The sequence below is a fragment of the Mus pahari genome, chromosome X (genome assembly GCF_900095145.1).
Source record: "Mus pahari chromosome X, PAHARI_EIJ_v1.1, whole genome shotgun sequence".
In the NCBI taxonomy this organism is placed as follows: Eukaryota; Metazoa; Chordata; class Mammalia; order Rodentia; family Muridae; genus Mus; species Mus pahari.
In genome coordinates, this window is record NC_034613.1 from 118,403,874 (window position 1) to 118,429,975 (window position 26,102).

General features: G+C 39.8%; 1 protein-coding gene across 2 annotated transcripts in view; it reads left to right on the plus strand.

Annotated features, from left to right (window-relative positions):
* Nucleotides 1–26,102, plus strand: part of Rnf128 (ring finger protein 128) — a 108,672-nt gene that overhangs the window by 29,118 nt on the left and 53,452 nt on the right. The window contains exon 1 of one of the 2 annotated variants that reach the window (XM_021188273.1): nucleotides 17,887–18,550. The exons of the other annotated variant lie outside the window; for it this stretch is intronic. Coding sequence (XP_021043932.1) covers nucleotides 18,067–18,550 — 484 coding nt within the window. The 5' untranslated portion in view covers nucleotides 17,887–18,066. Of the gene's footprint in view, nucleotides 1–17,886; nucleotides 18,551–26,102 lie in introns of those variants that run through there. 2 annotated transcript variants of the gene reach the window in all.

The following is a 26,102-nucleotide window of genomic DNA, read 5'->3' on the forward strand; positions in this document are numbered from 1 at the left end:
CAGGAATGAATTCTTTGTAGATAAGGGATTTGAGTTATGTCTGTGGATAACATGTTTTTACCAAAGAAAGGAATGCTGTTCAACTGGGGTTTCTAGAGTGAGTTGTCTGCAAAGACAGATATTCTAGTGTTGACTCTTACCCCAGTGAAAATTTCCTATGGAGGACTAGGAAAGTAGATTCCTAGAACAAGGCTTGGCGTTCTGATACCCTGATGGCAAAGCTAACCAACGATACAAGTGAATGCCACAAACTAACTTTGGGCAACAGTTTTACATGGATTTTTTTAAAGTGTATTTAGTGTGTGTGTGTGTGTGTGTGTGTGTGTGTGTGTGTGTGTGTGTATGTATTTTGAGAACCATGTGTGAACAAGAGCCCTGTTGGAGGTCAGAAAAGGGCGTTAGATGCCTTGGAACTGGAGTTATAGACAAGTTGTGAGCTGTCTATAACTTCTACAGTTACACTTTCTATCGTGTATCTGTAGGGAGAGTGTGTGAGAGACGTTGTTATATTCATCTTTGTATCATCCTCAGAAGCTATCATAGGACTGTGCTGATATTGAAAGCTTTAAAAATGTGTATTATTCTTTTAAAAAATAAATAGGGGGCTGGAGAGATGGCTCAGCAGTTAAGAGCACTGACTGCTCTTCCACAGGTCCTGAGTTCAAATCCTACAACCACATGGTGGCTCACAACCATCCCTAATGAGATATGACTCCTTCTGGAGTGTCTGAAGGCAGCTACAGTGTGCTCATATAATAAATAAAGAAATCTTAAAGAAAAACCAAAACCCCAAAACAGAGAGAGAGAGAGAGAGAGAGAGAGAGAGAGAGAGAAACCCCCTCCTGCCCAATAAATAAATAAATAAATAAATAAATAAATAAATAAATAGTGAGGCTGTAATGAAACTGGAACACAGCAACATTTTGTTGGAAGTGTAAACAAAATGGGAGATTATGCTATAGCTATCAATGGATGCAGTTTTAAAACTCGCCACCATACATTCACCAGCATAGGGAATAAACTCCTTCAGCTCAGGCAGGGTAGTTGAGGACTGTTTACAGGTAAAACTTAACTTTCTTCCAAAGAGAGCATGTATTAAAACTCTGAAGTGGCTTTCTACTTCCTAATGAATCAAGACCAACTCCTGAACATGTTATTCAAGGTCAATAGAGCCACTAACATCCCCTTTCCATCTCACTTAGCCTTTGCCTGTGCCCTAGCCAAGCTCAAACCCTGACTGTGAGCTTTTGTTCTTGAAATTCTCTCTCTTCTCTTGTCCTCTGAGCCTCTGAAAATAGTCTATCTCTAAGGCCCTCCTTAAATGCTGCTTTCTCCACGAAACCTTTCTAAATTCCTGCATCGATATTCAAGTAGGATATTCTGTACTCACAACACTCATCTCTCTGACCATTCTTTTGTTTAAATGCCATGCCAACGCAAAAAAAAAAAAGCAGCCCACAGACAACTCTCAAATGCATTTTGCTAAGTGAAAGAAGTCAGACACACAAAAGACTGAATGGTTCCATTTATATGGCATTCTGGAAAAGACAAAATTATAAGGAAATAGAAGAATGGCTGCCAGTGGTTATGAATAAGGAGGAAGGTTAGACACTAAAAGCATACCATAAGGGAATTGGAGGAATGGAAAAATTGTTTTAGATCTTCATTGTGGTCACCATTAAGTATATTTATCAAAAGTTATAGAACTGGTACACTTAAGAGAGTCTGTCTTATTTTGTGCAAACTATGCTTTAAATAACAATTTACCCCCTGGTGGACCAAGATATGTAGTGGAGAGACTTTGTTGTGTTCATCTTTGGATCATCTCAGGAGAAAGATACGGGAAGTTTCAAAAATATGTATTACTCTTCTAAAATATTTATTTTATTTTACGTATATGCACATATACCTGGGCATATGTGTGTGCACCACATTCATGCAGGAGCCCATGGAAGCTGGAAGAGAGTGAAATGTGCCTTAGAATTGTAAGCTACCATGTCCTCTTAAATTCTGAGCCATCTTTCCAGCCCCAAAACGTTTATTATAATTATTAGAGAATAGGTGGGTTTTCTCCGCCACTGTGTCTCTGTCTGTGTAGGTCTCTCTGTCTCTATGTCTGTCCCTCTGTCTCTCCGACAGGGTCTCAAGTATCTCGTTCTTATCTCAACCATGCTAAGAGGCAGAGGGTAACCCTCAAATACACGAATTGCAGATGTGCACCATCATACCCAGTTGTACACAGTCTTGGGGAATCCATCCCAGCCAGAGCTTCCTGCAGGTAGACAAGCACTCTATCAACGGAGTGACAGCCCTAGCCCCAAATTTCTTCTAGATCACTGAAACATCAAACTAGAAAATTGTATATCCTGTACACCCACAAGTAATCATTCTGTGATTTCATATGACATAGCACACCAGAGAGTGGAAATTAGTTTTTTTTTTTTAAGTTTTATGCCTAAATATGTATGGTGACTGCAAAGATCAGGTAGGATTAGGCAATGTTCATTTCTGAAAAGCCTGCTTGTTCTTCGGTTGTTCCATGCCACCTCACAAGACTGGTAGTGAGAAGAGTCTATTGAAGAGAAAGCTGAATGACCGAAAGTAATATAATTCAACTCTCCAGGATACTACTCTGAAGCGAGAAGCTATTGCCTCCACCTTTAAATTTGAAAGCTTTTGTTGTTGTTGTTACATGCCATGGGTATGACACTGATTATAAATTTGCCTGCTTCCTGGAACGTGTGTGTTTGAAAAGTTTTCAATCTGACTTGAATCCAACCCAATAAAAGGCCTGAAAAGAAAGGAGCAAAGAATTGTGTCCTAAACACTGTGAATGGCCAAAACATGTGCTCTTGGCAGCTCTCTAAATACCTCCGTTGTCGTCTAAGAAAATAAGATGTTTAATGAACTGATGGGCTCATTGAAGGTAAACTTAAAGAGACACTTCTTCAAACAAAAAGAGCTTCAAGCTTTCAATTTCTGCCACCCCTCTACTATGTAAAGCAAACATTGCAGAGCCACTTGGCTGCCTCTGGTAAAAAGGCTTTCTGTGGCTCCAGAGTGGACAGCATACAGAATATTAAGCAGTGGCCGATTCCTGTGTCTGAATGAGTTTGCTGTAAAGATCCTAAAATATTGTGATCCTATCAGCACTCAAAGGTGCACAGAGAGATAGCACTTCAAAAAGTATGCTGCCCTAATAATTGGACAAGGGTCAGCTTAGGGAAAAGGGATTTTTATGGATGCCAGGGTGAGCTGTGGTTCAGTACATCTGGGTATGTCTTCCTTTTGATGTTCCTGTTAGTAATTTTCCCCCAGGAAAGTTACTATACTGTACACTGCATAATTTATAGTGAATCAAAATTAATATAGCTATATAATAACCTCTTGTTGAAAGTTCACTTTTCCCTTGCTTCTTTCCTCTTACTAAAAGAACCATAGCATTTGTTTCATTGGGGGAGGGGGTGAAAGAACTTAATTATTGTGTGAACCAGAAGCAGGACACTAGCCAATTGCAGCTGTCTATGTACTAGCACCTGGTCACTTATTGCCAGATACTTGTTTACTCCAGGTTATTGATCAATTTGGAGCCCTGGGCAGCTGTAGCTAATCCTAATGCATATAGTTGGCAGCTGTGAAGTTGTGACTTTGCCCCTTGCAAATACAAATTCGCCTTTGCCCACATCCATGGAAACTTTAGCGTCTAAAGGGCAAGTCTTGGCTTCGGTAGGCGATAGTGATCACACACGGTGGAAACACACATATAAGGATATTAGTTTTTGAATTTTCTCTTTTTCCAAAAATGACTTTTAAGGTTTTGTTTTCATTTATTTTTTAGATTTCTTCAAATATTCATACATGCCAATAAAGTCTTTAGATCAGTAAAACTCTCAATTATAGTCTAAACACCTATCCACCTTTCAGTTCTTCCCCTATACCCTCACCCTTTCCCTCCCAACATAATGTGCTTGCTCTTCTATCTCTTAATAACCACTGATGCCATTTAGTGCTGCCTGTGTGTGCATGGGCAAGGGGCCATCCATCTACTGGAGCATGCTTCCCTAAGGAGAAATTACTCTTACAATATTCCCACCACATCCTCTGTGATGCTGCTTTAGCCTTAGATATAAGAGTGTTGTAGATGTATCAAGTGGGGAGAGACACTCCACAGTGTGTTGCTCCCTGCATCTTGACCAGTTGTGAAGTTCTCTGATAGCCTCTATCTGCTGAAAAAGAAACTTCCTTGATGAAGGGTGTAATGGTTTGTATATGCTCAACCCAGGGAGTGGCACTACCTAAGTGTGGCCTTGTTAGAGTAGGTGTGGCCTTGTTGGAATAGATGTGTCACTGGGGATGTGGGCTGGAAGACCATCACCCTAGCTGCCTGGAAGTCAGTATCCTGAGAGCAGCCTTCAGATGAAGAGGTAGAACTCTCAGCTCCTCCTGCACCATGCCTGGATGCTGCCATGCTCTCGACTTGATGATAATAGACAGAACCTCTGAACCGGTAAACCAGCCCCAATTAAATGTTGTCCTTGTAAGAGTTGCCTTGGTCATGGTGTCTGTTCACAACAGTAAAACCCTAACTAAGATAAAGGGTGAGATCTACACTTCTCTGTGAGTAAAAGTGTGGAGCAGAGACTGAAGGAAAGGCCATCCAGAGATTGTGCCACCTGGAGATCCATCCCATATACAGTTGCCAAACCCATACGCTAATGTGGATGCCAGGAAGTGCTTGCTGAAGTGAGGCTGTTGTGGCTGTCTCCTGAAAGGCTCTGCCAGAGCTTGACATATACAGAGGCAGATGCTCGCAGCCAACTATTGGACTGAGCATGGGGGGCCCTGATGGAGGAGTTGGAGAAGGGACGAAAGGAGCTGAGGGGGTTTGCAGCCCCATTGGAGGCTCAATAGTGTCAACTGGCCAGACCTCCCAGAGCTCCCACGGACTGGACCACCAACCAAAGAGTACACATGGAGGGACCTATAGCTCCAGACTCATATGTGGCAGATTCTAGTTATGTATAATAACAACAACAACAATAATAATAGAAGAGGAAGTCATGAAGTAAGGTGAAAATTGGAGATGGAGAGGGATCAATTATCAATAGCTTCTGTAGTATGGGTGGGACTTTATAAGACCCTTTCCCAACCATGCTGTTGTTTTAGCTGATTTTATTTTGTGCAAGTCTTATGTATATAGTCCCAGCTACTTTGAGTTTAAGTGTGTTGCTGCACTGTCATTCAACAAATACTGTTTTTCTATAGATATCTACCCTCTTTTGGCTCTGAAATGTCTCCACCTTCTCTTTTATGATGATCCTTGAGACTTGAGGGAGCTATTTTATTTTTGGTAAATAATAACTATGTAACTATATGGAGTACAATGAGATGTTTGTTCAACGCATATAGATTATAGAATAATAAAGTGATGCTAGTTAACATACACAACATGTCAGAAGCTTATCCTCTCCATTATGAGACTTTCAACTCTACAATTTTACCTATTTAGAAATGTGCAATTCACATTATTATTAGCTATAGTCTAAATAGTCACAAGGTGTGGAATAGAGCACTAGAAATTATTCATCCTAAGTGAAAGTTGGTACCATTGATGAATATCTCCCTTTCCTTGTGCACAGAACTCTAACCCCAGCTTCTGTAAGCTACCATCCTCCTCTCTGCTTCTATGACTTTGGCTTCAGATTTTATGTATTAGTCAGATAATGCAGTAATTGCCCCCTTTATGCTGTCCTTACTTACCATAATGGCTTCTAGGCTTATCTATGATGTTTTATTTTAAAAGATGAATAGTTTTCCATAGTGTATGTGTGCCACATTTTCTTTATCCAACCATCCATTGATAGACACTACAGTTGTTTCCATATTTTAGTTATTGTGGGGAGTGCTACAAAGAACATGGGAATGTAGCCATCTCTTCAACACATATTCCATGTCCTTTGGGTAGATGCCCAGTAGTAAGATTTCTGGATCTTACTGTAGTTCTATTTTTCGTCTTTTGAGGCACTTCCATTCTTTTTTTCATACTGCAGCACTAAGCACTAATTTACATTCCCACAAACAGTGTACATAGGGTCATAGGTTCCCTTTTTCCAACAACCTTGCCTACATTTTCTATTTGTCCTTTACAGTTTTCATACTAGTCAATTGAACAGGTATAAAATGCAGTTCCTCGTAGTTTTCGCTTGAATTTCACTAGTGATTATAGATTTTGAGCATTTCCAATATCTCTCAGTTATTTGCTTGTATTTTTGAGAAATCTCTGTTCACTTCTATTACCAGTTTTAAGAGGGTAAGTAATTTTCTTGTTTAATTCTTTTCATATTCTTAATATTAGCTCCAGATTCAAGTTGTGACTTTCAAATATTTTATTCCACTCTTGATACCAAACAAGCTTTCTCCACAGCTCATCTCCTTGTTTTCTGAGACAGGGTCTCAAATATCCCAGGCTGGCCTCAGACTCACTGTGTACTCAGAGATGATCTTGAACTCCTGAACTTCTTTTCACAACCTCCAAAATGATGAGCTTTCAAGTGTGTACCACTATGCCCAGTTTTAGGTGTCACTGGCCTTGTGTGTGCTAGGCAAATGCTCTACAAACTGAGCTTCATCTCTAACCCTTCAGCTTTGCTAAAAACTGCTTGGATTGTTTCAGAGCCTTTGTACTTCCATACAAATGTTAGGGGCTTTTCTAGTTCTGTGAATAATGGTACTGGAATTTTTATAGGGGAAGCACTGAATTTGTAGACCACTTTGGGCATTACAGATATTTTAACTATTAATTCTTTCTGTTCATCAGCTCAGTGTCTTTCCAATTATGTGTGCTGTCTTAACTTTTCTCTCACCCCTGCTTTATAGCATTTGCTGTAGAGATATGCTACCTCTTTGGTTAAAATTCTTCCTATTCTATGTCATTTTGAGGTTATTGTAAGTTCAATGTCTATCTCAATGTCTTTTTAAGACAACGTCTTATTAATCTGATTGTTTTTCGTTGATTTTCTACCCTGTAACCTTAAAGAATGTGTATTATCAGTCTCAAAAGGTGTTTCCAGGAGGTTTAATGGTATTCTGTGTATAAAAGGTTGTCAAACAAGAGGCCAGGGTGGAAGTTCAAATTAGTCCATAGCTCCCTCATGGCCCCTGAAGGTCACTGCTACCAAAATATTAATAAGGATTCATTTCCATTCAATAATATCTGATTACTTTTTTCTAATTTTTGGGAGACCTGTAAGATCTCTCACACATACGAATTTTTATAATGCACTAATTTTCTTGAATCAAAGGGGGGAAAAGGTCATCATAGAACTTACCATGGAACTTCTTACCATGCTATGATGCTTGCTTGCTTCTCCCTTCATTACCATTTGAATGGCTCTCATTTCTCTTTCCTATGTAACATAAGTGGTCAGGACTTTTGGTACCACGTTGAGCAGAAGTAATGGGGATGAGCATTCTTGTCTTGTTCCTGATCTTAGAGGGCAAGTTTCCAGCTTTTCTATCCTCAGTGGGAAGTTAGCTGAGGGCTTGCTCTATACTGAGTATTGTTTCTAATAGTCCTACATTTTTAGAATGTTTCTGTAGTCCCAGTGAGAAAACCAAGGATCTATCAACTGAAACATGGATACCAAGTCTTAAAATACCTTTTCAAAATCCCCCTTTTTTGTAGGAAATAGCTAATGCCATTACAACTGAAAAGGAATCCAATTCTGTTTGTGGGTTGTATTGCCCTCAAACAGGTGTATTTTAAATTACTTAACTTGTGCCTTATTTACTAAGTTAGTACCGGGTCTATATCATTCACCGAATGTCTCTTCTATTATGTGTCTTGCCCATTAACAAAATCATAAATATCTATTTAGATTTATAGTCATATGCCACATAGTGACATTTTGGTCAGTGATAGATGATAGTGGTCCCATAAGTTTAAAATGAAACTGAAAAATCCTTGTCATGTAAGAAGAAAAGAAAGTATAAGAGAAAAAAAGAGATTTCCAAGAAAGTTTGGTAAAATGTTTATCAGAAAGTGTTACAAGTATCCTATAGCTCCTTAAAAAGTTTAAAAAAATAAAAAGTCAGCGAGCAGTGGTGGCACATGCCTTTAATCCCAGCACTTGGGAAGCAGAAGCAGGTGGATTTCTGAGTTCGAGGCCAGTCAGGTCTACAGAGTGAGTTTCAAGACAGTCATGGCTATACACTATACAGAGAAACCCTATCTTGAAAAACAAAACACACACACACACACACACACACACACACACACACACATATATATATATATATTCATATGTATATGAATATATATTCAAATGACTAACAGGCTGTATTTATGTATTTAGGAATATATATGTATCTGTATATATGTATATGTATGTAAAACAATACAAAAAGAGGCTGTGAATTTGAAGGAGAGCAAGAAGAGGTATATAGGAGGGTTTGGAGGGAAGGAAAAGAAAGAAGGAATAATTATCATCTCAAAAAGTAAAACAAGTGAAATTTAAAAATATAAGTGCTCACAAAGTATTATCCTCTTTTAAGGTAATTCTATGCTTTAAAAAATGAACAAAAGACAGCTTGGACATATTTCTGAGATAAAGAGTAGTGCACTCAAGAAGATCCTAAGGCAGTTTCTTTAAGACAAATGCCAGAGAGCTTGTTATCACAGTGGATGACAGTCCTGTTCCTGTTATTTCCCTGAAGACTGGACAGGGAAGTGGGGAATAGGGATTTTGATTCTCCTGTCCTTGTGTAGGCCTAGGATAGTATGAGCATTTGTGTCTCTATTGCTAATAAAAAAAGTTTTAAATGTGAAAATAATATAATAATAAATAAGTGTAAAATGCATACAAAATAATATATATAGAAAGAGTCATCTTGGCACTTGGGAGACTAAGTCAGGGAACTGAAGCACACTAGAGAGCAGCCTGGGTTACAACATGAGTCCATGCCAGAAAATCATAACAAGTGCTCCTTTCCAAAATAAAAAGGAAATAAAGAAAAGAAAGAAAGAAAGAGAAAGGGAGAGAAGGAAGGAACAGAGGGAAGTAGGGAGGAAGAAAGGGAGGAAGAGAGATTATAAAATTTGTGTTTTAATGATTATTACAAAAATTAAAATATAAACATTTATAAACTAAAAAAAGATGAAACAAGCAAAGAACAACTTATTTCTTAAGCAAATAGTCCAAGTTCTTTTATATATATATTTGTTACAGAGAAAAAAAATAGTAAACAAAATTTCTCTGTCCTCTTAAAGGCTTCTTTGCTGGTGAATATTTTCCTAAGAACAAATAGTCTTTTATATGAATGATCTCCAAATGCTCATGAGCAAAAAGTGTCCAACGTCTGGATACCAACAATACAGTCTCTGACTGCATACTGGAGTTTTTCTGTCCTGAATTTGTGATCTGCTCTCAGAGTCCTTTAATTTCTCTGAACAGAAGGCTCTTTGGGAGAAATAATGGGGGTGGGGGAACAACACTGGTATCAATGTAGTACAAGGCTAATTCACTATTGACAGAAGAAAAATATTTTTATTAACTTAGTGTTGCCTAAGTATACAGTGTGTATAAATTCTGGGAAGAGACTGGTAAGCTCCTTTCATGATAATTGCTGCATATAGATATACCATTTAAAAATAGTTTATACCATATTTTTCTTTTATCTTTTTTGTCCCTTGGTGTTTTTGCATATACGAATGTTTCTGACTGCTTTTATAACTGCCCTCCATGCTCAGTACAATAGTGTGCTATCCAGGTTTGTAGCCTAGGACACTAGGCTTTATCATGTACTACACTTGTGTAGTGGGCTACTCGGTAGTGGTTTATGGAAGTATATGATGATGTAATGGTCACAAAATGATGAAATTTTCTAATTATGCTCTTTTCAGTGAAGCTGAACTTAACTGTGCTATCAGAATTGCTATGCTATAATCTAATGAAATAGGAAGTGGCTCAAAATAAATCTATTCAATTTATCATTAATATACCCACCTTTTTTGTTGAGAAAGAAGAACTAGAATTTCCAGTGTCATAAACCAGTCAACTTCAAAAATAAGGGTAGAGATTGAAATGAGTTTCTATGGATCTTGTTGGGGGAAATACTAAAAAGGAGCCAGCACGTTCCTGTGCTTGTGCCGGCAACTCTCTGCTCCTGTGGCCTGGCCAGCCATGCACTGGCCTGCAATGGCCGGCCTGTTATTATCTCATGGAGATTCTGACTCAGAATTCCAAAATCTCTCCACCCAGCTTGCTAGATTCCTACTGACAGGTCATTAACATTAACATCCCAGCTCCTTGCCTTTGTGGTGCACATCAGGCAAATCCACGCTTTGCCTCCATACCTTATTCTCTGGAAACCAGTTGAGTTGCTGTGAGAAGAAAAACACCACACAAACTTAGTTCAGAAACAATGGTAACTCAATCTCTGGACACAACAACTAGAATCCTAATCTTGTAAGCCATATTAAATCTAATTTCTCTGGTGGTGAATCCACTAGGGACACTTGTAGCAACTTCTTGTCCTCATGCTATCCCCATCCAAAAAGCCCCTCTCCCTCTCCTCTTCCTCTCTTCCCCTATCCAACCCGGAAATCTCTCCTACTCACCTAGCAATTGGCTCCTTTATTCATTGGGGATTGGTTCACAAGAAGTCACCTGAGTACATGACTCACTCCTTGTCCAAAGCCCTTCCCAGGAGAGTAGAATTAGCATCAAAATACAAACAGCACCAGGCCCATCCACAATAGGATCTAGACTATGGAGTGGCATATTAGGACTGAATGATAAACTTCAAATATATGGTCATTTTGTAGGGTACAATTTTACACAACTTTTCTTTTTTCCTTCTATCAATTACACACACACACACACACACACACACACACACACACACACACACACACACCACATGATACACACATACCTTCTTGTGGTCACAGACTTAATTCCCTTGGAATCTTCAATTCTCTAGAAACTCCAAAAAGGAAATATAGAAGACTGGATGAGACGATGGGCTTCATCCAACAGCACAGTGAAGGAGAAACCCCCTACATCTCCACTGCTCCTTTCAGAGCCTTCTCTGCCCAACTATCCTTTTAAGCCACTCCCACTTGAGCTCTTCTCTACAGTGAGGGAGCAAAGAAACTCTTCAGCAATCTGGGATCCCCTTAACTGCCTCCCTAAATTCACTCTATGGGTTTTGATCCTGTGGTGGAAGTCAAGTAGATGCAATTCAGTTCATGTTCTCTGTGATATTCTACAACAAAATATACTTCCTGTACTAGTTCTCCTCACTGAGTGCACTCACTCTAAGCATGTGTAGAAATACTCATTTCTATCCTTGCATGTGAGTGAGCTTATACAACTGAAAACGTAGACATTCATAATGATTATGGAGCATTTGATAGACACATTCTCACCGTCTCCAGTATCTAGGATTTCTGGGGCTGCTCAGTGATACACCAAGGGCCAATGATGAATGTGTTCTTAGCATTTTATACTATTACTAGAGATGGGCAAGAGGTATCTGTTCTCTTCACATTGTAATGGCATCATCTCTATGTATGCAGAGTGGTAGTGCATTTGGGGGAAAAGGATAAAGAATGGGAACCAGGAAAATTCCCATGAGAATTCTGACTCTGCCATATACTTACTGTGCAACTTTCATCAAGATACTTCATCATTTCACAACTCGTGTTTCTCATCTGAATTATAATGGGGATTTTAATAATATTGTGTACCATGAGAAACTGGAGGTATAATTGATCCTTGTAAAGTGTTTGGTACATAGTAGGTTCTCCAAAAATAGAAGCCCCTTTTCTGCTTTTATTTTCCAATGTAGTATTATATAAGGTGCAAAGTGAGAAAAATGGGAAGAGTGTGTTTTTTGTACTTGGACATGAGGTCAGATTCCATTTGGTAATTTGGTAAAACCATGGAGGACATCATCAAACTCCTAGACTACTTCTGTTAAGAGACAGTATATAATCCCTACAGGTGAAAGCTACCAGGACCATAGCAGGTTCTCATGTATAGCTATTCATGATGGACAGAAGGAGACTGTTCTTGTTTTAGGTACAGCGTACTGAATATTTCTAAACCCCTCCCTGAAGTTCTATCTTTTCTTTGGATGTGTGGTCTTGCTGAAGGCCAGTGCAAGCTAATTTGAGTTGTGTCTGCATTTGCAAGTGATGATATGTTATCTGCAAACATGAAGTAGCCTTACATGTTGGAAATTTGCTTCCCTTTGTTCAGTTCTTCTTTCTCTCTACACCCCACCATTTTTAATCTTCCTACCTAAATAGCAGCTGTCATGCTGTCTCTGCAGAGCCTGCACAACTATGTTATCCACTTGTATATCTTTAGCAGCACCGACATGGAAAACATTAGTCATTTCAAGCTATGTCTTGTCATTTTGTTAATGGTAAGAGGTCATATGTGATGTCCCAATTAATTTTGCAGACATATTTTAGGCTGCACACTATTGTCCATCTCTATGCCTCTGTAGATACTCCGGGTGATAGGAAATGTAATCTCTCACAGTGGTGCCACACTGTTGCTCCTGAAGGATGCTGCTCTGTTTATTAGTTCATCATTAGATAGAGCTTGCTCAGGACTGTTTCATTGGCTGGTGTTGATAGAAGCATTTGGCAGGCTTCATCTTTGTGGTAGGATTTGAAGAATACAAAAAGGATCTTGGCTCAGATATTATTCCCTCCCTCAATGGTGACAGTGCCTGAAATGCATATGCGAAACATTCCTTAAACTTTCTTTAGCATAAAAAAAAGTTTCAGTATGCATGCCACTCTGCAGAAGAATGGTGTGAGTCATTATCAGCTATTAATACTTATAGTCAGAACTGCCTTGGAATTCTGCTTCTGTTTAACTATGACTTTAGGCTGGCTGCTAATTTTGAGCCTGTTTCCTGTTTTGTTTAAAAAAAAGGGGGGGGGATTAAAGAAGAGATATGCATGTAAAACACCTAGTATTTAAAAACAGTAGTTGAGTAACTGTTATTATCCTTAAAGAGAGTAGCACTCCAAGAGAATATTTTTAGGTTTCATCAACTCAGTTGTCAGGAATCAGGTGAGATCTGATTCAGGGCCATTCCTGAGAGGGAAGGCCCTAGTTGAACCGGGATGTGGGCAAAGATACTATAGAGACACTGAAGGCCCAGAATCAAAGGAAAAGAGTTGGGAAGTGGGAGGGAGAGAATTGAACTACAGTAACAGTAACTTTCCAACAGGAAAAGTGTAGTCTTACTCAAGGTGCGATGTTTTGTGAAGGAGTGAGATCTGGTACTGCAAGTTCTCAGGCAGAAGTGAGTGCTAGCATTTCTAGTCAACTCCCTGACAATGGTGAGGTGCCTGATCAGCAGGAGGCTTAACTCTTAATAGTGGGCAGCTGTTGTAGTGTGAAAATATTCTGCAGTAAGACATGGGGATAAGGTAGGGACAGCCAGCAAGTTTGTTATCATGCAAAGACAGTTGATGCAATAAGGATCGACAATCTGGTTCTCAGCTTTGAAAGCTTTGAAATTTAACTGGTAGTATAACCAAAGGCTGGCCTCCTGGGGACTGACTCAGAGTTAACCAAATTCACAGGAGACCAATATGTAAGTCAGAATGCCAATTGATTAATTTATAATGAGAAGTATAACCTCCAAATGGACCTGATACTAGTGCTTGCTGATGAGTACATTATCTCCCTGTAGGCATATTTACATGAGAAGCTAAATGATAATAAGAAGGTTGCTTGGTGAGGATGGACTCAGAGCAAGGGGATGCTTAATGGTTCACGGTTCACGTCATCAAGCTATGGTAGTCTAATGTCTTCATTTCATAATTGGGCTAGACCGCCAAAAGATCTGATGATGTTAGCTTCCTCACTAGTCTTTCTATTACCAGTCTTGATTTCAAAACAATCTGGATATTTTTTTTTAAACTGAGATTTGTTTTATTATTCATCTGTTCCACTAGCTTCAATTTAAATCCACCACTTAGAGACTAGTAAAAATGGTTCAGTGGTTAACAGCTCTTCCAAAGGACATGGATTCAATTCCCAGCGCTCTTGTGGCAGCTTACAACTGCCTGTAACCCTGCTTCCAGAGGATCCAATGCTGTCTTCTGACCTCCATAAGTACCAGGCACTTACATGATACACACACATACACGCAGGCAAAACAAACATACTTATGACAATTTAAAATTCACAATTTAAACCCATTAATTACAAAAAGTGTAAAATATACAGAAAAGTTTAAAAAATACAATTTAATATCTCTATGCCCACCATTTAGATGTAACTATCATTAATCATGTTGTCAAATTTGCTTTATGTATGTACTCATATGTGTATGATTCTGCTTGTTTGAAACTCTTTACATTCCACCTACTTGACTAGTTTCATTTTCATTAACTTACCTTTGGTAGCATATATCCAAGCCATACCTAACTCCTGAATGGAAGTTTTTTTGCTTGTTCTCTACTATCTTCATATGGCATTACTTATGCCTGATCATGTTTACCCTCTCTGCTTAGGTGACATCTATGCTTTACTAAATCATACTGCTCATTATTATATAGGCTTATTATTTGTCTATCTCTCTGACTCTCCTGCTAAACTTTGACTTCATTGTGAACAGGAATGTGCCCTTTATTCCTCTACCTCTTCAGTGCCTTATATTTAGTAAGGTTTCAATAAGAAGAAAAGCCAATGACCAACTACAGGTTTCTACCTGGTTCCAATACACACAACTCAAATCAACGTGTCTAAAGTGAACTTAATTCTTTCTTTCTTATCAACTGTACACATTTTAAGGCCTCTTCCTTTACTCCCTGTCTGAACACATCCAGTCTTTAGGCTCAACTCTATTCCTCCCTCTGTAGCATCCCTCAAAATAAGTGCTGTTGATTTGGCCTTCCAGATGAATCGAGGGCTGGAGAGATGGCTCACCCTTTAAAGGCTAGGCTCACAACCAAAAATATAAGATGAATCAAATCCCCATTCTGCCCACATCTGCTCATATCTACTGCCTATATAGTCCCAGTTACTGTTATTTCCCACTTGGAGTATTGCCAAAAATCTACCTCAGCTCCCTTGTTCCTTCTGATCTATTATCCACAGACAAGCCATAGTGATTTCTAACTTGCAGATCTGATATTACTCTCTGTTTAAATCCTGATTATATTACTGTTTTGGATAAAGTCCAGATACTTACTAGCTTTACTCCCCAAAACTCTAAAGGTCTGGCCTCTATATAGCACTTGAATTTATCTTTTATTTTTATTACTTACATTTTGTCGTGTTGGGGATGGACCCAGCACCTAACATGTACTAGTCAAGTTCTCTACCACTGCACTTCATTCTCAGAACCCCCATTTTCTCTCTATAACCTTCCTTTCATACTCTTGGGTTCAACCATTTTGCACTTAGAAGGCCTGCTGTAATTGCAGGTTTCCAGCACTTCAGGTCCTCATGCCTTCTCTTGTGTTGCTCTTTGCCTCGAAAAACTAATCGTCTTGAGCTCAGGATAGGGAACTCTTCTCTGTTGTCCAGCATTGGCCTGAACTGTGTAACCTCTATTGTAGAGATGGTACCATATGCATACACTAGTCAGTAATGAAATGACCACTTCTTATCCTTTCGGTTTGTTTGTTTTTCTATTTTTCTTTTCTTTTTTTTTTCTTTTGTAAAGATTTATTATATGTAAGTACACTGTAGCTGTCTCCAGACACACCAGAAGAGGGCGCCAGATCTCATTACAGATGGTTGTGAGAGCCACCAGGTGGTTGCTGGGAATTGAACTCAGGCCATCTGGAAGAGCAGATGGTGCTCATATCCACTGAGCCATCTCTCCAGCCCACCTCTTATCCGTTGAAGTTAATTCATGAGCTTTTAGAAAGCATAGCTGATATTTTATTTGACTTACATTTAGTTCATAGCATATAGTACATGTGAGGAAATACTTAAGAAATAATAAATGGAGCAAATGAATAAGCATCTCTCTATATTTATTTTTGTAGATATCTTATAAAATACCTCCTTTCTTTTGATCACATTCTCTTCAAAGAACAATATAGTTGATTTTCATTCAACTATTATTGTTTAGTTGAGTTTTGATTGTTCTCCATGAACAAACTCAGACAATTTTTGAAATTATACTAATCCTATAGGGTTTTTTTTAGGGGGTTATTTTAAATCTCAAAGGTTAACATCATTGACATTGGGGGGGGGGATATTTTTCCACTGGCCCCATACCTACTCCAAATGGCTCCTAAAGCTCCTTTTAACACTCAAGGTTCGTGTTTCACAGAATTCTCACTTGTATTTTAGCTGGTGTTTGATAGATGGTGTTAATTTTCCTCTAGGTTTCTCTAGGGTCCTAAGAGTATCAAGGATAGAATAAACCTATGCTTAATCATGGAAAATACTATTAAGTAAATGCTGGGCCGAGGATTTAGAGATGAGAGTGATTGGGAATGTTGTGCTAGAAATTAGACTGAACCAAAAAAGAGTAGCTAAGACTGAATTCATAAACAGCATGGTCTCTGGTTACTACTGGGAGGTAATGACAATTGATATTGTAGAACTCCTGTGCCCCTGAACTTGTCGAATAACAATATTTAACATAATTTTCATACTCAGCAAAACAGCATCCTGAGTGGTTTACAGGAAGACTTTTAACCATCTGATCAACTCCATGCACTCAATGTTTTCATTCCCATTTTACAATTTATAAACAAATCGAGGCACAGAGAAGCAAATTCTAAAAACTGATCAAAAGCTGGGCCTGATAGCACATCTGTAACTGTAATCTCAGCTAAGCAAGAGGATTGCCCTAAAGTATGCCTAGGGTGCTAATTTACATAGTTATCTATCACCAGGCTGATTAGAACTACACAGGGGGACGCTGTCTAAAAATCAAAATCATAAATAAACTCTAAACTGGCTGTCACCTGGTATATTAATTCAGCTTAGTTCCATGCACAATTTTTGTGATTGCAGTAAATGTAGTTATTGATAATATTGACAGAAATGTATGCTGAACTATGACTTTAGACAGACATGTGCGAGTTGTCCAGGTGGGCCAGCCTCATTCTAGTTGGTATCAAGAGAAGAAAGGTAATGTAGTTAAGATCATGAATCTCGCTGGAAAATCAGTTAGGTCAAACCTAATTTGTGGAAGGTGAATAAAAAGGGGAGCTTGGCTTTGAGGTGTGTGGAGATGGTAATTCTGTTGTGGTTATCAAGATTGCTTGCAAGAGGCATCTGGTGCAGTGTGTTAGCCTCGGGTAATTGTAGGAAAGACACGTATACCACATGCTGAGATCAGGGAAAGAGAAACGTGCTGTTTGGGGTCACTAGGAAGGTAATTAAATAAAGGGAGCAATGAGGACGTGCTTTGCTTGGCCTTTCCAGGGGGGAGGGGGGAACAGGAAGCCTCTAACCCCAGCACTAAACACCTACTCAGAACTCACACCCTTTGGACCTGGGGCTGTTCAGAAGTACTTTCCCAGTCTCCTACCACAAAGCCCAAACTCCCCTTCAGGCAAAGGAGAGGGAATTTATGCCTTTCAAAACCAACTCCAATGGAACTCCGAACTGAAAGCTTGTAAACTGGCGCATTCCCCAGTTTCTCGGGCCGAGGATTCTTCCTAAAAAGGACAGGACACACCTGGCTGGCCAACCTCGAGTCTCTCCTGTAATCTTTTCCCATCCTGTGACCCTTTTAAGAGGCGGATCCCGCAGTGTCCTTTTCCTCTAAGCTCGCTCGCTTGCTTGCTCCCTCGCTCTCCCAGCCACCTCTACCCCCAGCCGGGTGGGCGGAGCTTCGCACTAGCGTCCCGGAGCCCGACGAGGCCGCGGCAGTCGCGAGCGAGCATCCCTAGCGCTTGCTTGCAGGAGCTGCGTCTGCAGTAGCCTGGCCGCTGACGCTGCGTGCCGGCCGGCAGGGCAGCCTGCGACCTCGCTGGCCCCGCGCCCGCTGCTAGCCGCCGGCTCCCCACCTGGTTCGCACCTAGTCTCAGCCCGGGTCTCCCGCCGAGTGCACGCCATGGGGCCACCGCCCGGGATCAGGGTCTACTGCCGGGGCGGCTGCGGAGCTGCCCGGCTACTGGCTTGGTGTTTCCTTCTGGCTCTGAGTCCGCACGCGCCCGGTTCCCGGGGAGCCGAAGCCGTGTGGACCGCGTACCTCAACGTGTCCTGGCGGGTTCCGCACACCGGAGTGAACCGCACGGTGTGGGAGCTGAGCGAGGAGGGCGTGTACGGCCAGGACTCGCCGCTGGAGCCCGTATCCGGGGTCCTGGTACCGCCCGACGGGCCCGGGGCGCTCAACGCCTGTAACCCGCACACCAATTTCACGGTGCCCACGGTTTGGGGGAGCACGGTGCAAGTATCTTGGTTGGCCCTTATCCAACGCGGTGGAGGCTGCACCTTCGCGGACAAGATCCATCTGGCTTCCCAGAGAGGGGCTTCTGGAGCGGTCATCTTTAACTTCCCTGGGACCCGCAATGAGGTCATCCCCATGTCTCACCCGGGTGAGTGCAGCTACTAATTTGCAGCTCTTCAAACCTCTATGGTGACCAACTCCCCTGGTTTCCTTCCCTGCTTGCCTCTCCCAATCCCTTTGCTTGGAAAGAAAACGGGTGCCCCTTTTTGCCCCCCACTAAGTAGAGCAGGGTCCTCCCAAGAGTCTTCAGGTGTAGGGGTTGGGTGCAAAAGAATTCTTCAGAATTTAATTTGCCTCTGGTGGAAAAGGGTAAGACAAACGGGGGGTGGGGGGGGTCGGGGTGGGGGGGGTCTCAGAGGTTGGCACAGTTGGGGCTTTTGCTTCTTTTCCTGGTGTTTCAAGAGAGTGCTCTCCTGGGGTTAAGGTTATGTGAGGGTGGGCATTGGCTTTTAAACTATGAGGGAGCACATTGCCTGGGAATCTCTTTGCAGTATAAAAACGGATTTTTCTCCTCTCTCTGGGCTTCTCTTCACATTTCCTATGAATCAAGTACAAGATTATGTTACAGTACTCAGTTAACCTCATTGTAATTTTTGTGGAAACTTTAGCTTAGGAGTTCTCTGCCCAGTGGTCTTGGATCCCAAGTAGTTCTTGTTATCAGTGCTTTTGTTTGTTGCCTCTTGACAAACCTGATTTAGCTTCTTGAGTTCCAAGGCAGGTGATTAACGTTACTGAAAAAGATAAAATAAAATAAAATAAAGGCCCAGACTTTGTAAAAAGTCGTCCAGGTACTTCTGAAATGTGTGGTCATGGTGGGGGTGACTATTTTACTCCCTTCAGCTTCCCTTACAGAAACCTCCTTTTTGTGGTTTGTGATCCTAGGACGTGAAGGACAAAGTGTGTGTGTGTGTGTGTGTGTGTGTGTGTGTGTGTGTGTGTGTGTGTTGCAGGGGAACAGGGGAGAGAAGAGAAGAATCTAATAACAATGTCTCATGGCTGTTGAGAGCTGGGCCTAAAGTCAGACCTTGATTCAAATTTCTGCTCTGGTGCTTCCTAGTCCTATGACCTTGGGCAACTTATCTGAACTCTGAGTCTTGGTACTCTCATCTGTCAAATGAGACGGGATAATAAGAAACCGATTATCCACAGGTTTGCCTCTAGGGTAAAATGAAATCAAACCTTCTAGAGTCTAGGGCAGTGTAACTAAAGGTTAGCAGGGATAGAGACTCCTTTAGGAGTCGCCAAAGGAAGGGATTTAGTTATTTAACTGCAGGAGAATGTGTGTTTTGCTTGCAGTACACTACCACTGACCCTGCCTGGAGAGCTCTGGCCCTGAGTGAGGGGCTGTGTGGCACAATGGAAAGAGCACTGAACCAGAACCCCAGAGATGGGAGTTCCTGTAAGCCCCCTCACTTTGCTCAGCTTTGTGACGACCTTGTCCAAGCTACATGTCAAATGGCAGTGTAAGCATTGGGAGGTGGGCACCGAGTTGGCAGAGCATGCACTGATACAGCAGAGATAAGAGAACACAATGGTCAGGATCAGCTCTAAAAGGATGCAGTTCTTAGATTTAGTATATTGATTAAGGGAGCAAACTTACCTTTCCTAGATGATAATGTATTGATTAGAATGCAATTACATTTTAAAGGCTACTCAAGTTGAATAATGAGGCTTAGGAAAATTTAAAGTCTTTATTTGGCTATGTGATTTTTACAAGGATTTGACTTAGTCTTCTCCAAATAAGCTTCATTTGCATGAATGATTCTCAGTTGAATAATATGTTTTATTTAGAGAGTGCCAGGTTAAACGACTGGACTTGTGTGAAGGATATTTATCTGGCAGTTTTAGGAGACAAAATTAACTTTTGGTGAGCTCCTACTGTATGCTAGGCTTTCCATCTATACAATATTATTATTATTATTATTATTATTATTATTATTTATTAACAGGCACTATGGTGTAGTAGGAAAAACAGACATTCATCAAAGTCAAGATTGACAGTCCAATTCTGGATTTAACACACAATAGCTTTGTGACCTTGGGCAGGTTATTTAACCTTATTGAGACTTGGTTCCCCTATTTGTAAATGAAGATAATATTCATGTTGTAATGATTACTAAGAATAACATATAAAGCCAGGTAGCAGAGGAGAAACATCCATAAATGCTAGTTGCAAATAGATTAATGATAAGAAGAAGTGAACAGTGAATGTACAAATATATGGTTTTTTGAAGACTTGGATACCCTGAAAATCTAATTAGGTCTTTTGCATTTCAGGATCTCATATAGGAAGAAAGACAGTCACAAGTGCACTGAAAGGTATTTGGGTACTTTTGAAGCTTTTTAGTACCTGAATTGATGACACAAGCAATATTGCTGTTATATGAACTACCCAAAAAGCTAACAGATTACTTTTGAGGCATAAAGTGACAATTCTCTATGGAACTCCTAGAGAAACTACTTTTCAGCATAGGGAGAAACCACTTCATTCACATTTGCCATTGAGGATTTGGAACGTGTTGTGCACTGTTTGCTTTGCTCCCTCCTGAGAACAAATCTGGGGCTTCCTTTTAAACATCAGGTTGATCATAGTGGGTAAGTGGGACAGAGGTTTAAGTTTTCATTCATTATGTATTATTACATGGGGCCACCAAATGTGAAAAGCCATTGCTGCCTTCTTTGTTTACCCAGTCTTCACAGATGCTCACAGGGGCCACACATGAATCATTTGAACAGAATACCTATGCTCTTCCCCTACCATAATGGTAAAATCTTTAATACCCATTGTTTCAAGTGATTGAAATAAGTGGTTTGAAACCATTTCTTTTGTTTTTGTTTACTTGTTTTGGAGGCAAGATCTTACTGGGTAGCCCAGAGAGGCTTCCAACTCACTCTGAAATCTAATGACTTCAGGCTGGCCTTGGAAACTCATGATCCGATGGCTTCAGCTGTAGGCTGATTGTACTGCAGGTTGAGATTACAGGCCATTGCCATGCCTACCAGACAGAACCTTTATTTATTTATTTATTTATTTATTTATTTATCTAATTCATTCATTCATTCATTCATTTTGTTTAGGAGAAATTTTACAATATCGAGCAATCATTTAGGAAAAGGAAGCTGTATTTTAGTGGATGAAAAGAGGTGTTCTGCTCTCTGAGCATGGTGCTGCATGCCTTTACTCCCAAACAGAGGCAGGTGGATCTATTATTATCTGTGGGCCAGCCAGGGCTACACAGAGAAACCCTGTCTCAAAAAATAAAAATCACACAATCACAAGACAGTGGAGTCTATTATCAACTTGTGCAAATTATATCTGTATTTTATTATGATTGCAAACTATTCAGAAAACCCAGCTTCACATAGATAAGGCATTACAAAGGATACATATGAAGTAATAGCTTGCTGTAGAAATGTGGAATACCTGAATATATATGATATATATATATATATATATATATATGAGATATATGTGAATATATATTATATATATGTATGTATATATATAATATATGTATATGTGTGTGTGTGTGAAATACATATATTTCAACCAAAGTGATCCAGGAACTGAGAAGAGAATTCCGAGGAAAATTTGGTAGCAAGTTTAAGTATTCAGAGTCACTTCAAATATGAAAATCAGATGAGAAGCAGCCAAACTTTAGAGCACTGCAGCCATCTAAAATGTCGATTTACACAATGAAGTATGTTAAGCATGCCTTCTCTATTACACAACATAAACTGTTCTTTCTCGGATCAAGCAGATGGGCCTAAGCCATGCCTGCTGTCTAATTGAGCTCAGCCTACGGGTTAAAGTGATCTGTGTACTTGCTGGTACAATTTTCCTTGCACCAATAGGGGCAGGCATGAATTTCTTGAAGGACCCATGCAGAGCTACAGCATTCCTCATCTATGGCACATTTACAAGTACTTGAAACATCTTCGAAAAGGTGATAGGAGAAGCAGCATTTCTGGGGGCTTTATTTTTCAAAAGTGAATGAACTAAATAGTGTACATTAATGATTGCCTGCTCTTTCATCAAACACAGTGTGATATATAAAAGTTGTTTATATACTTTATTGAATGATAATATAGTGCATTAGTTAATAGAATGGGGCCTGGCACTCACTATTTCTAATCTCTAGGACACTTATTTTATTTCTCTGAATTTTCTCCTATTCAAGGTAGGCATATATATATATATATATATATATATATATATANNNATATATATATATATATATATATATATATATATTTTAAAAAGCCTCTTGAGGTTGTAGGATTAAATGAGATAGTGTTGACGAAATGTTCTTATTAATCCCAGTAAGCTAACTAAATGTATTTTATAAAATGAAAATTGAGTCCTATGTTTAGAGAACAAAATTTGAAAATGAGCAGCCTATGGTACTTCAAAGTCTGCATAACTCAAAATCTTAATTTAAACCCTCTAGGCATAGAGTAGACCGGATAGTTTTTTTTTTGTTTTTTTTTTAACAAGGAAAAAGTCCTTTGATCTTCCTAGCTTTGACATTCTCTTCTTTAATAGCTTTTTTTTTTCAGTCAAGCTACCAATCTTTTCCTTTTCCATTCGAAAAGAATCTTGAAATACTATTGACTTGAGCTCTCTCACTATGTAGACCAGGCTGGCCTCAAGCTCACAGAGATCTGCCCACCCACCTCTCCCTCCCCCCAGGGCTAGAATTAAAGGCCTGAGCCACCAAGCCTGGCCCTGAAATTTGCTTTTAGACTAACTTATCACCATCCCAATATCCCAATTCCTTCTCGACTCCTTTTTTTTTTCCTTGAATAAGTAAGAATAAGTTCATTAAAGCATTGGGTGGTGATGATTTACCAATATGAAATACCACTGTCAAATCCATTTCCGGAATGTCCTTCATAGCTCTTTTCTATTGCACCCTGTACCTCACAGCGCCCCCCCCCATTATAACAGCTGCAGCATCCAGTTGATGCTATCACTTTAAATACTGTCACACAGTCCCCCTTCTCTCTTGTGATAATTCATACCCTGCTTTCAGTTCCCTTGTCTTCTCTTGGAGAGACACAGAAGCAGCTAGCTTCCTGATTGGTCTCCTTGTCTCCAGTCATTTTCTTCCTGTGCACAGTTCTTCCATGTTGCTACCGGAACGCAGCTCTGATCACATAAATGCCCTTGCCTATACATTTTAAAATACTTTGCTCAGCATAACATACACAACTGAACTGGTCCCAAAGTCATTCAAAAACTTTATATCCCTCTTCACTCCTATCTGTCCTTTCCTAGTATCAGTGGTTTAAATGTGCATTTTTTAATAGTGTTTAAATTGTTGTGAGTGTGTGGTCTGCATGCCATAGCATACAAGTGGAACTCAGAAAATGACCTTTAGGGGTCGATTCTCTCCTTCACCTTAGGGTCTGCCACCTCCAGTCATCAGGCTTGGGCAGTGAGCTTTTTATTGATTTTTCTAGATGGGGTTTCTCTGTGTAACCTTGGCTCTCCTGGTACTCATGGCTGTCCTGGAACTCACTCTGTAGACTAGACTGGCCTAAAACTTCTGAGTGCTGGGATTAAAGGCATGAGCCCCCCATTGCCCAGCTGTGCAGTAAGATCTTTAACAGGCTCTTTGAGTTCACTTGAGTTCACTTTTACCCATGTGTTCTTTATAACTCTGCTGGTCAGAAACCCATTTATCCTTCAAATTTCAGCATGAATGCTTCCTCATCCTTGAAGATATTTTTTTTCTTTAAAAATTGCCTAGCTTTGTTTTTTTGAGACAGGGTCTCACTATGTGGGCCTAACTGGCCTGAAAAATATATAGGCTAGGTTGGCTTAGACCTCACTGTGATCCCCCTTGCTTGTGCCTCTTGAGTCTTAAGTCTTGGGAATGCAAGCATGTGCCAGTTTGTGCATGCCAGTATCAATTTTAATTATTGCACACTAATTACACACATTTATGAGCCTCGATTGTGGCATTTCTATACAGCTACCCTAACTCACCCCCCCCCCAGTCCACACCTGAAACAAAATAACCTTTCAGTTCAAACAGCATCTCATCTCTTTTCATACTTTCTGCCTTTTGCTGGTTGTTATTTGTTGATGTACTTTTCCTTCAGGCTAGATGGTAGTCATTTTTATGTTTTAATTTTTAGATTATTCATAGGAGCCTTTGTTCTGGGTGTAGTTTAGAAATGCCTTTTAAATTGCCATTGGCTCCCAAGAAGTCAAATGCCAGAGGGTCATAAGATCCACTAGAAAGGTATCTCAGGCCTGGCAATGGAGCTGTGTTTTATTGAGCATTATTAACTCTGTGTGTGTGTGTGTTGTCTGAGTGTAAAAAATAGAGTAAATGCCAAATTCTGTGAAGAATTTAGGATTTCGTAGGATGAAGAATATATGATAAAAGGATAGAAATATTTCAAATTAGAGGCTCCTTAATTTCTGTAGGGACCAAATAATGACTAAATTCTACTTTTTTTTTTAAAGCAAAATGACCTGGGTAACAAGTGAAATAGTGACAAATGAATTTTAGACTTTTTACATTGTGCTTTCCCTGTGCTATTTTTGGATGCTTAAAAAACTATGCCAGCCTTCAATTTGTATCTCCAATTCAAACGCTTCCATCGAACATGTTCAACTTTGAATTCCCCAGTATAAAATGAGTTTACTTTTAAAGAAAGAAATATAGCTAGATCAGTACATTGATTTCTTTGCACATACAGGTTTTCTTTCCTCCGCTATCTCTGGGAAATACAGATGATCACATATCTACTATCACGTTTAACCTCTATGCTCCCTATCTCCTTTCTGCTTTTGTTCCCACTTCTAAAATGATAAAAAACTGTAAGTAAAAGCATTGAGCTTCAATATGGGATATAGTGTGCATAGTACAAACACACGTTTCTTTGTTATTTTCTGATTACACAGCTAAGTGCAGGTAAGATATAAAACACATGCTCCTCCTTCCAAAGCACAGAAGGAAACACCATAAATAATTTTTCTTGTCTGTTTTTTCATGTGTAAGTATAGCATTATATTTTACTTTTATCATAGTCATAATTTTCATAATTAATGCCATGGTAGGAATATTCAGAAAAAATTAAAGGCATACAAATTTGAAGAAAAATACATTTTTCATATTTAGTGTTTTTATAATGTTTTCCAAGAATATACTATTATTATTGTTATTGTTGGTTTACATATCTATTTTTTTCTTTTTTTTCCCATCAATTTACTGTCTCAATTGTAGCCTCCCCTTGTCAGTCCCTCCACACATAACTTCTCCCCCCCACCTCCCTCCCCTTCTTCTCTGAGAAGGGGGAGGTCCCCCCAGGTACCAACCCACCCTGGCACATGACATCACTGCAGAACTATATATATCCTCACTCACTGAGGCCAGACAGGGCAGCCCAGTTAGGGTAAAACAGGATCCATAGGCAGGTAGCAGCTTTTAGGATAGCCCCTACTCCAGTTGTTCAGGACGCACATGAAGACCAAGCTGCAGATCTGCTGCATATATGCCAGGGGCTAGGTACAGCCATGTATGCTCTTTGGTTGGTGGTTCCATTTCTTGGAGCCCCCAAGGGCTCAGGTTAGTTGATTTTGTTGGTCTTCTTATGGAGTTATTCTTATTTTTTTTACTTTA